This window comes from Cyprinus carpio, chromosome A9 (assembly GCF_018340385.1).
Source record: "Cyprinus carpio isolate SPL01 chromosome A9, ASM1834038v1, whole genome shotgun sequence".
Taxonomy (NCBI): domain Eukaryota; kingdom Metazoa; phylum Chordata; class Actinopteri; order Cypriniformes; family Cyprinidae; genus Cyprinus; species Cyprinus carpio.
In genome coordinates, this window is record NC_056580.1 from 28,578,590 (window position 1) to 28,590,938 (window position 12,349).

A 12,349-nucleotide genomic window follows, 5' to 3' on the forward strand; every position below is an offset into this window, starting at 1 on the left:
TATATTATACTCTTTCTTTCACTCTTCCTAACATAACCATCTGTGTGTCGGCTGTTTTACCTCTGCTCATTATCAGTACGACTATCCGTTACTGACCATGGTATCCAAAGGCCTTTGGCAAATGTCCCATAGCACACCCGTTTGTCACATCCGTTCAAACCCTCAAGCAAGAAAACACACCATCCACCCTGCACAGTTGGACTCCGTAAGCACGAAAACACACTTTCCTGGCAGCAGACTTCCCATGCACTCTATATCTGCCTGTAGGCAACAGAGGACTGGAATGTCTGATCCGTTTGCAGAAGTGAGATGCACCCAGTAAGCAGGTGACAGCTGTAACTTTTGCTCTCCGAAATGTTGTTTAAAGTAAGACTCTGAGCTAGTCATAACCTCTGAACCAATGCCCAGTAGACATCGGGTGGGTACCACTGCTACTTTTGCATCCACTGTCAAACAGTCTCCAAAAGCACTCTCCCTTCAGCCTTCTCTGGGCACTACCTCTGCCTTTCCAGTCAGGAAGGTATGGCTCTAAATGTCCTTGAAGGTCCACTGATGCCTTGCCAAAGTCGAACTGGACGAAAACTCCTCTAAAAACCTCGGTTACTTCTGCCATTTGTCCACTGTTACTCAGCTGTTCTTACTCTGCCTACAACATCGACTGTGTGGCTGGTTCACCCATCGTGTAACAGCTATACTTCCTGTCACTATTATTTCCGTGGACTCTTTTCTCACAACAACCAGGGCTGAGGAGTCACTCTCCCTTGATTATGGACTTATTCTCGTACAGTTTTTCCGATGCGCCGCTATCTCTCTATTGCCTTGTGCAACTTTCTAATGTAATGAAAGATGAGTTCAGACACCAGCGCAACTGCAGCTCATTGCACGCACAGGGGTCTTCAAGTTAATTTCTCGCTGTGCTTACTTTTCCTCAGACCAGGTGATGGATCCTGCATAAGCTGTGCAAAGGTCAAGCTCTGCTCTTCCTTGATCCTTTGTTTCATCTCTCTTCTTAGGAAATAGTCTCTTAGTCCAAGGACTAACTGCTCTTTCAAAATACTCTCTTCATCTGGAACTCTTCCAGGCTCTCTGTGCTTTACCTTGTAAAGTTTCTCCTGTAGGTTATAAGCATAGGAACGTATGGTCTCACCAAGTCTTTTAACCTTATGCCAATAGGTATCGGTGTCTCCATAGGTTTCCTGGAACACATTGAAAATGGACTCACACAGTCATCCTCTCTCCAAACATGAACTTCACAGTAGGCCCAAGACGGACGGCAACACCTTATCTAGGAAAAAGGCACGGATAATGGACTTTCAAAAAACAAATAACAGGAAAACGGTTAACTCTGGCCAAATATTTGGCGGAGGCTGGAACAATCTGGTGTTTGCTAGGCAACAGGTGAGCCAGGGGATCAAACTGATTGAATGACAAAGAGTGCATATCACCTACCGCAGACTTGCTGCAGCGTTGGCATCTCTCAGAAAATCAGGGACTTGCTAAGAGTAGAATCAAACTAAACAATCCATCATACATGTTCTACTATTTGTGTATATTATTTAAACCGTATAGACTACGAGATGATCATGGAATGAATGAGAATAAGCACTGTGAGAATCAATAATCAAACAGCTGCGTTTAAATATTTATCGGATCATATATATATAAGGTGAGAGAGAGAGAGATTATAAGAATTTATTTCAAGCTATATTGCCTAGTCCTTTAATGTTTTCACTATTACAGAGTTATAGGACAATATCCAAGGATATGCACCATACTAAATTATGCTGGATTCTCATGCACTTCATTTTGAACCAATAGCAAGGTAATAATAAAGCAGTACCATCACAAGCGCTTATCTCTGCAGTTCGCCTCCCATCTCATCCACTAGTTTCATGCACAGACAGCGCAGAGCCAGATTTAGTTGACAGTATTTGCCAAAACGCATCCTAATATTTGAGAGACATGTGGGTCAAAGGCAGGCCAGCGGTTGGAAATATTCCAATCTCGCTTGTCTTGTTGCTTTTGTTGAGCTAAGGCACTATCAGGTGTTTTCACCATTTGCTACCCTTCCTTCCTGTCTCCATTCTGTCATAAGCGCTCTGTATCCGCCTTTGAGTTCTACCGTAAAGTGTCCCAATGCACAACACATGTTAAAAATTGTATTATAAAATAGGCTAGTCATCAGTCAGTCACTCAGCGGTGTGAAGGAAAACCCACCGGTGTCGCCAATTTACTGCATTTCCATTGTTGAGTGACGGATGAAAAGCATGTTGTCTTCGGTTTGAGCGTGCACTGGGCTTTAATCACTTCCGTCACACTTTCGACATATAGCAGCTAATCAAAAAGTGTACTTCTGAATTGGAGACTTCCATTCTAGGATACATACATGCCTCTCGCGGTGGCATGTGCGTCCTATTATAGATTTTCCACCAAGAGGTCTGGCAATTTTACAGAGTTTATCCATGAACCCGCCGGTTACACCGGATCGCTTTGACCGATGATTTCATGCACCTGTGTCGACGAGTATATATTGTGCGCGGAAAAGAAAAAACAGCTTTGTGTAAATGGCTGGGCTGATTCAACAAACATTGCGGGGAGTGCGTGAGAGATGGATTATATGTCAGGCTCACTCACCTTAATGTTCTGATGGCAGTGTCTCCAGACACAAAATAAAACAGAGTTGTTCGCTGAAGAGCGAAGGTAAGGTGCGCTAAGTGAGTAACGGATTGTCTTGATGACCTGTTCTTCATAATACATCAGCAGACATGCTTATACTGACTAAAATGAGTCTCAGGTCACAAACAGTTGCGACATAAAAACAGTTTGGGGGCAGAAGGATTTAAAAGAAAAACAATAAATTATATATTTTTTTTTTTGTTTATCTCACTACAATTAAGGTTATTAGTAATTTTGTTAGTGGTTTTTTTTTCATTTTTTAATTGTCATATCTTTATTAGTCTCATATATATATATTATAATAGATATAATGTATTATGAGTTTTCTTATTTTTATTTTTTTCTTGAAGTTTGTTTTAGGGCACAAGTTAAAAATAAAAATTTTAAATGTTTAAATGTACTGTATTTTATTTCAAGTAACAACTTTTTTTATGGCTTTAGGTTTTATTACCCTTGGAAAGTGAGTTATCTGTGTATGCAGACTTATATAAAATGCAACAGTGTTAAATGCTTTTCATTCATATTGTATTTACAAAAACAAAACAGTAACAGTAAATATACAACATCAGAAGCTGATTTCACGTTCTAAGACAAGCGAATTTCTGAAGAAAGGTTGCTCTCTCAGTGTCACCAGATGCTGACTCTTGTTTGACAGAGTTGCTGTTGTCAGACGGTGGCTCCGTGACCTTTGACCTCATGAAACTTTGGTTCTCTTCCTGAGTGAGGACAGGTTTGGATGAACGGCAACAACCGGCAGAGAGAGTGGCCTGTCAGAGGAAGCACAGAGCAGGTATAAACCAGGACTTTCAAACCACTATAAACATGAGCCATAATAGAAACGAACAGAGAAACCAATGCAGCCAATCACCTTCAGAATAACATGAAACGCAGCTCTCGCTAAACATTATGCAAATGAGGCACCTGAGCAGATTAACATGAGGCATCATACATGATTTATGTAAATGTTGTGCACAAGGTCACTTTTATGTAAAGTCAAACTCAAACTTTTCTCTGTCAGGGAGAATAAAATAAAAAGACTCTGCAGTTCACCTGCTGTCACATCCAATTTCCCGCGATACAAAATACTTATTCATAATTCATCTATAAACAATGTGTGTGAAAATCTGCCTCCACAAATCTAAAGATGTAATCCTTGTTTAATCACTTCCAGTGCCGCGTTTACAGCTGATGGCAATAAAAATGCAAATTAATTCTTTTTTTTTTTTTTTTTTTATCATGTGCTTTCATTGAAGAAGAATACAGTTTATTTATCTGCACAAACTAACAGGCTTTCCCAATGTAATCTTATTGACAGAGCAACACACCAATAACCAGCGCTGAGGAAGATCCTGTCAAAGTTACCATCACTGAAAGTCATTTAGTTAAGTAAGATAATCTTTTATAACTATTATATAATCTATATACTATATATATATATATATTCATAATAAGATATATATATATATACTTTAATATATATTAACCTAACAAAAAGTACTAAACTGAAAGATACATAAGAAGCTACCATTATCATAGTTTATATACACAACACACACACACACACACACACACACCACATCAAATTAAAATATATTTATAAATGTATTTTATTTTGTTCCACATACAAATGAACACATATATATAAATAAATAAAAATGTAATTATTTTTTTAAAATAATATAAAATAAAACATATTTAACATAATACAACACCTTTCCCCCAAAGGGAAGGACAGCAATAAACCTTGAGTATCGACTGGCTTGAAACCTGTCATCGGACTGCGTAATTAGCGTTAGCTAAAAATAAAGCGAGGAAGAAAGTTCTGCCCGTGCTTAAATCCTTCGGAATATGTGCTTTAACTAAAAGAGTGAGAACACCAATCTTTAAGTCAATTCAGGTTAATTAACAGTTATTTTTAACGTGGTTTTCACGATTCCAACATCGTTTGCAAAGCCACCACTGTCACAATAGTAGATTCATAAAAGTCATATCTTAGTATTTAGTAATCATCAATGTTAGCTATATTTCATAAAAAATTACTTGAGAACAAACAAGGACCGATGGCAAAAGACGTTGAACTTTGCAAAGTAGTTTTTGGAAGCGTTTATGCCTGACCACATACAGAGCACTTGGGTTATCTTAGTGCATTGAGGTCACAGACGCCAGGTAGATGGGAAGAATGTGGTCCCAGAACCACGCAAACGTGCCTAAAAGCATAAAAATATATACGAGATTGTGAAAATAACGACTCACGATAAAAGGCAGTTCACATAGTTTTTTGGCGAAGAGCTCATTATGTGTTTATGTAAGAAGTAACATGGTATTATAATCTTAAGAACGAGTTCTGACCTCAAGTGAAGTTGCAATCTGTTGGGACGTGCTGGCATCATGGGATGGTGAAAAGCTGAGGGATTACTGCTTAGGGGAGGAGAGAAAACCAGCAGCATTGCAAACCAAGAAACCAGGACCAGAAAACCGTACAGGCCACTGCACGTCTCATGTCGGTCAGGAGAGAGGATTCATCAACACAAAGATATTCTGTCTTCTCACAGTATCAGTGGTGTGTCAAAAACTGTTTTGTAAAACTGTATTAAGATCAAAAATAAATAAAATCAAATTATATAAATAATTAGATCTTTTTTTGTTTTTTTGCGGAATTATACCAGTGTTTAAAATTTAAACTCACCAGATAGTATAAAATATTTGATCCTCTTTTTGGTGATTATACCACCTGTCATGGTTAAACTAAAAAAATTTAAAATTTTATTTATTTATGTATTTTTATTCTTTATTTATTTATTGATTTGCGGCATGTTATACCCAGTTGTTGTTTCGTAAAACTAAAAAACTAAAAACTATTTAGAAATCTAAATAAATAACATGTTTGGATGTTTGTATGGTGATTTGATTACCGCTGTTTTTTTTATTATTATTTAAACTATATGATATAATATATATATCTATATATATACACATACATAATATACCTATATTACAATAAAATTTATTTATGTTGAAAAATAATAAATTGAAGAACTAAAATTAAATAAAAAAAAAAAAATTAACAAAAAAAATAAATAAAAAAAATGAATAAATAAAAGTAAAAAAAAATAAAAAAATAAAAAAGAAAACTAAAAAAAATAAAAAAAACTAATAAAAATGAGAAAAGCACAAAACAAATTACTAAAAAACTTAAAATAAAATAAAATATAAAATCAAAACCAAAAAAACTAAAATATTTAATAAAATATTAATAAATACTTCTGTATATACTTAGATGACTGTTATAACTACTACCCTACTATGCGATATAACTCAGTGACCAGATCAGCAGTGTATATATAGTCAGTGAATATCAGTATCTTATAAATCCTTTGAGTCCAGTTTGTTTGTATGCAATGAGCTATTATGTGATTTTGGAGACTCTGATATTCAGATGAACTGGAACAGCTTTCCAAATCCCAGGTCCAGATTTACCTGCTTTATGTGTTTGTCCAACTTCTTAACGCTTCCGCTTAAGATCCTCCAAGTCATCAGCGAGTAAAAGACAGCGATGCACGCCAGCGGCACGATGAAATAAAACCCAAAGAGCCACCAGTCTTTGGCCATTTTATAAAACTAGAACGAGAAAAAAGAGAGTTCCTGATGAACTTGACATTATTTCAAAGGAAGTATGTCATCATTAGACTCTCGAACAGATCTGAGCTCAAACCACGAGCTGTTTGATGAGGAAATCAGACTCTCTTTGCAGCCACTGCCGTCTATATCAAAAGTTCCTGACAGACATCATAGGGAATTATTACTTTCAACGACATGCAATATGCAGAGCTTGATTATTTGTATTGATGATTTTAAGCATGCTAGTATCTCTGATGACAGCCTGAAAAGAATAGTGAACCCAAAAAATGGCAATAGTTGTTTATTCTGCACTTCAAATCCATTTTTTGAGGAACACACAAAATAGAGAATCTTTCCCAAAAACTGTTCTACAGAAAAGAGCTGTGTTGAAAATCTTTCTAGAAATTTCCTGATGGGTATATAAAGTTATCTTTTTGGGTGAAATATTCCTATAACATTCTATTACAGAGCAACTAAAGGGATATGGTGATGGTGAAATAAAAACTTAGATTGGAGGAAAAAAATCCATTTTAACGCTGTTGTGTTTCCCCTGAAAAATGTTGCTTTTCCACCTTTTTCCTCCTAGTTTTCCAAGGTGAACACAAAAGTTTTCACAGAGACAGTTATACTTTTGAACATAAGAGAATGCAAAGTTTCTTGGCGAAACCATAATATCTTTATCGAGAGAATGCAAAAGTTTTACAAGCAAACGCAAAATATTGTGAACTAATATTGCAACAAAATTTTACAAGCAAAATGACAAAGTTTGTAAGTGAACATTTTTTTTGAAGTTTTCTCAGGGCGAATGTAAAACTTTTGCAAGAGAACACAAAGGTTTTACAAGTAAATGTTATAGATTTGAGAGACAATGCAAGTGTTTTGTGAGAGAGAATGTAAATTTGCTTGGGGAACCTTATGCTTTAGTTTGAGAGAATGCAAAATGTTTACAAGTAAACAAAAAAGTTTTTCAGGAAAAGTAATACTTTGGAGAGAGCAACACACAAGTTTTACGAGTGAATGCAAAGTTTCGTTAAACAAATGCCAAGCTTTGTGAGGCGACACAAGTTTTTTGAAGAAAAAACACTATAGTTTTGCGAGATACTGCAAGTGTTTGTGAGAGAGAACAAAGTTTCTCTTAATAATTTAGCGAGGGAAAAACATTTTACAATAAAAAAGTTCTGCAAGCAAATGCAAAGTTTTGTGAGTGAACATTGAAGGAATGGTATAGTTTTGCAAGAGAATGTAAAGTTTCTCAGGGGAATATAATAATTTAGTGCGAGAATGCAAAAGTTTTTACAAGTAAACGCAAAGTTTCTAATAAACAAAATACATCACACACAAAAACACAAAAGTTTTACGAGCGAATGCAAAGTTTCATGAACAAATGCAAAGTTTTGTGAGCGAATGCCAAGTTTCTCAGGGGAATGTAAAACTTTTGCAAGAGAACACAAAGGTTTTACAAGTAAATGCAAAGTTTCCAAAGGAACATAATACTTTAGCAAGAGCACTCTAAAGATTTAAGAGCGAATGCAAAGTTTTGTGAGCGAATAAAGTTTATGGGAGGAGCGCTATAGTTTTGCGAGATTGCAAGTGTTTTGTGAGAGAACGTAAAGTTTCTCTGGGGAATGTAATACTTTAGCGAGAAAACAAAAGTTTTACAAACTAAAAAGTTTTGCAAGCAAATGTAAAGTTTTGTGAGAACGCAAAGTTTCTCAGGGGAACGTACTACTTTTGTGGAAGAACAAAAAAGTTTACAAATAACCGCAGAGTTTCTCGGGAGCGTAATACTTTAGCGAGAGAACACAAGTTTTATATTTAAACACAAAGTTTCTTGGGAACACAATACTTTAACGAGAGAACACAAAAGTTTTACAAGTGAATTAAAGTTTTCAAAAGCAAAACTTTATACAAAAAAAAAAAAATTTCCCAACGGAAACTTTTGGAACCTATACGGTAACTTGTGCTGCTCTTTGATTGCGTTGGTCATTATAGAAATTATCTGGATGCATTTATGTTCTTTAATTTGTGCATTGTCAGTAAATCATCTGCAGAACTTTACACTCCCATCGCTGCTTTTATGGGATTGCGCTAATTTGCTTTGTTTAGTGAAGCATTTTTCCTCCCATCCCTATGTTCCCTCAGGGGCTCTGTATATTTTTGTAGTCTTTTGTTGCAGTGTTTTTCAGTTTACCTGCATGAATGGAGTGGATTGTACAGGATGAAGGAGGCATATCCGCAGATGCTCGCCTCTGTAATCCATCGTAATCAAATCAAACGCGACGGCCTCCGGAACAGCCAGCAATGTTGAAATTGTCCATATTAAAGAGAGTTTGATAGCAGTCCATTTGGGAAAACCAAGACCTTTGATACGACTCCTGGATGCAATGACTCGGTACTTCAGAACAACAAACATTTCTCCTTTAGTTACAATATTTGATCCCATTGATGCAGCTCTGCTGCACTCCATTATGCACTGCTCTCTATGTTGTTAGGATTACAAAATGTTTTCATAATTTAATAAGCTGGTCTACTTCAGCGGCCTAACAGAGCTCATGTCAAAATATTTGAGATGACTACTCAAATTAATTCACAGAAGACTAGCACGAATTCGATCGTGACACTTCAGTTTTAAAGGTGAAAGTGTGCGACAGGATCTAAGTAGCTAAACAATTAATATTTTATGACAGAAATGTAAGTAGTATCCAGTAGTTTTTTGCTCAAATTTCGAAGTTTCGAATTGAAAATTATGGAATCTTGCTTCTGCCATGGGGGGGGGGGGGGGGGGGGGGTTATTAATTAATTAATTAATTACAGTAATTGCAACATTTTATCTCACGATTCAGACTTTTTTCTTGCAATTCTGAGATTTTTTTGAGATTCTCAGAATTGCGAGGTATAAACGTAAAATTGTGAGATATAAACATGCAATTCTGAGAACAAAAGTCTGAGCTGTAAACTTGCAATTACCTTTTTAGTTTTTTATTTTTTATTTTGTGGCATAAAAACATAATTGTGAGATGTAAATTTAGATTTCAGATTGGAAAAAAAGAAAAAATGTGAGATATAAACTCAAGAATTGTGAGACAATCAAAATTTGTTGGTTTATCCCACAATTATGACTTTTTTTTTTTAATTGCAAAAAAAAAAAGGTCAATTGTGACAAAACTTGTGAATACATTTATTTATTTGTTTTTCTGTTGTATAAATGGGCTTCCATACATTTCTGCCACATAATAAAAACTTTATATATATAAAAAATGTATTGGAAAAAATTACACACACACACACAAAGGTAATTGTGTCTTTTTATCTTACAATTATTTCTTTTTTCATGCAATTCTAAGCTTATATCTCACAATTCAGATTTTTTTTTTTTTTTTTTTCAATTCTGAGAATAAAAGTTAAAACTGTAATAAGATGTAAACTTGCAATTGCGAGGAAAAAAAAACAGAATTGTGATATAAAAAGTCGCAAATAGAAAATAGCCTATATTTGAATGTGAGAGACAAGAAACTTTAACAGAGCCATTTAGTTATACAATTTCATAATTATCTAGACCATCTTTCTTTTTCTTTGTTCCTTTTAAATTGTGTTTGATTCATTTAAATAAAAGGACTGTTACATTTGTGACAGCACCCCCCCCCCCCCCCCCCCCCCAACTCAAAAAATCTATCACATTTTTTTGTCCCACCAATGTTCAAAACATGGCTGTATAAAGTAAAGATATCTGAACTAAACACTCTTACCTGTCTATGCTCAGAGCGCACAGGCTCAATACCGTTATCCCAACGGAGGTTTTCTGAATGAACGGCACCAGTTTACAGAGCAGGACACCAAACGGCCAGTCCACCGCCAGGAGCTGCAGAACACAACAAATGATTTATATCATCCTACTTTGAGTGTTTTCAATGCACAAAACAATTCAGCAAAGTTACCTTATAAACATTGATGGGTATGCCAATCAAGACGTGCAAAATGTCGCCTAAAGCCAGACTGCCGATGAGAATATAGGGTCCATTTCTCAAGCATTTGTGTTCTTTGATTATTCTCAGGAGAGTCAGGTTTCCAACCATCCCGAACAGGAATACGAAACATGACACAATGCTGTTGATGTACTTGAAGGCGTCTTTGATCCGTGCTGGTCCGGAACACATCGGGGTTTTGTTTGCGGTGGCGTTCAGTGGTTTCCATGAGATAGTCTTTGCATCATCAGGAGGTTTGTCTGTTGTCTGAGCACTAATGAACCCGAGTGAACTATTAAAACACAGCAATAGCAGGACAATGACGGGCCCCTCCATGTGAAAAGACTGAGAAAAAACAGAAAGAGTGTCATTTCAAAAGTTTTGCATGAGATATTATACAGATCCACTGATAGTGTCTTACCTGCAGCTCTGTGTGTGTTGTAGGTGTGAGTAAGGTGTGTATATATACACTAGCGTTCAGTCACGGCTCTTTTACAAGCAGGTACTGCAGCACATAAATCACGCGTCTTGGCAGGATCTCAGATTCAGTGTGTCATTCAGACGCCTGCGGGTCACGACACTGAGTTTCCACTGTAATCTAGAGTCCGTGGCGGCGTATGCATGCAGCACATTCACACATACATCATTGTTACTCATTTCTCCTGACGCATCGATCTCCTTCCAGATGTTCACTGGAGCTCCGCCAGAATCCACTCACTGCCAGACACATGAATGAGATGAATACAGTATACTGTACTCAAACAATCTATTCAAACCATCTAAACTGTATAATTTCTTCTCACAGGAAAAAAAGAAAAAAAGTTTCTATCTATCTATCTATCTATCTATCTATCTATCTATCTATCTATCTGTCTATCTGTCTATTTATCTATCTATCTATCTATATCTACATCAGTTTATCTATCCATTCATCTTTAAATCAATCTGTCTATCCATCTATCTATGCATTTATACATCCATCCATCTATATCCACATCAATCTATCTATCCATAACCAACTACCTATCCATCCATACATACTGTATATACATCAATCTATCTATCATCCATCTATCTATCCAACTATTTATCTATCCATCCATCTCTACATCAATGTCTATCCATCTAACTATACAACTATTTATCCATCCATCCATCCATCTCTATATCAATATCTATCCAACTATTTATCTATCCATCTATCCATCCATCCATCCATCCATCCATCCATCATCTCTATATCAATCTATCTACCCAACTATTTATCCATCCATCCATCCATCCATCCATCCATCGCTATATCAATCTATCTATCCAACTATTTATCTATCCATCCATCTCTACATCAATGTCTATCCATCTAACTGTACAACTATTTATCCATCCATCCATCCATCTCTATATCAATATCTATCCAACTATTTATCTATCTATCTATCCATCTATCCATCCATCCATCCATCATCTCTATATCAATCTATCTACCCAACTATTTATCCATCTTATATCAATCTCATCCATCCATCGCATATATCAATCTATCTATCCAACTATTAGTTATCCATCTATCCATCTATCCATCCATCCATCCATCCATCCATCCATCATCTCTATATCAATCTATCTACCCAACTATTTATCCATCCATCCATCCATCCATCCATCCATCCATCCATCCATCCATCCATCGCTATATCAGTCTATCTATCCAACTATATATCTATCTATCCATCCATCCATCATCTCTATATCAGTCTATCTACCCAACTATTTATCTATCCATCCATCCATCTCTATATCAATCTATCTATCCAACTATTTATCTATCCATCCATCCATCATCTCTATATCAATCTATCTACCCAACTATTTATCCATCCATCCATCTCTATATCAATCTATCTACCCAACTATTTATCCATCCATTCATCCATCCATCCATCCATCCATCCATCCATCCATCCATCCATCGCTATATCAATCTATCTATCCAACTATTTATCTATCTATCCATCCATCCATCATTTCTATATCAATCTATCTACCCAACTATTTATCCATCCATCCATCTCAATATCAATCTATCTACCCAA

General features: G+C 36.0%; 1 protein-coding gene across 1 annotated transcript; it reads right to left on the reverse strand.

The window, feature by feature from the left end:
• Nucleotides 1-3,144: 3,144 nt before the first annotated feature.
• ednrbb (endothelin receptor type Bb) lies at nucleotides 3,145-11,009 on the reverse strand. The gene is given in 5 exon segments (XM_042764463.1): nucleotides 3,145-3,443; nucleotides 6,154-6,294; nucleotides 8,486-8,689; nucleotides 10,028-10,153; nucleotides 10,230-11,009. Coding segments are annotated over 5 exon segments (1,023 nt in total). The 5' UTR covers nucleotides 10,593-11,009; the 3' UTR covers nucleotides 3,145-3,254.
• Nucleotides 11,010-12,349: the final 1,340 nt, after the last annotated feature.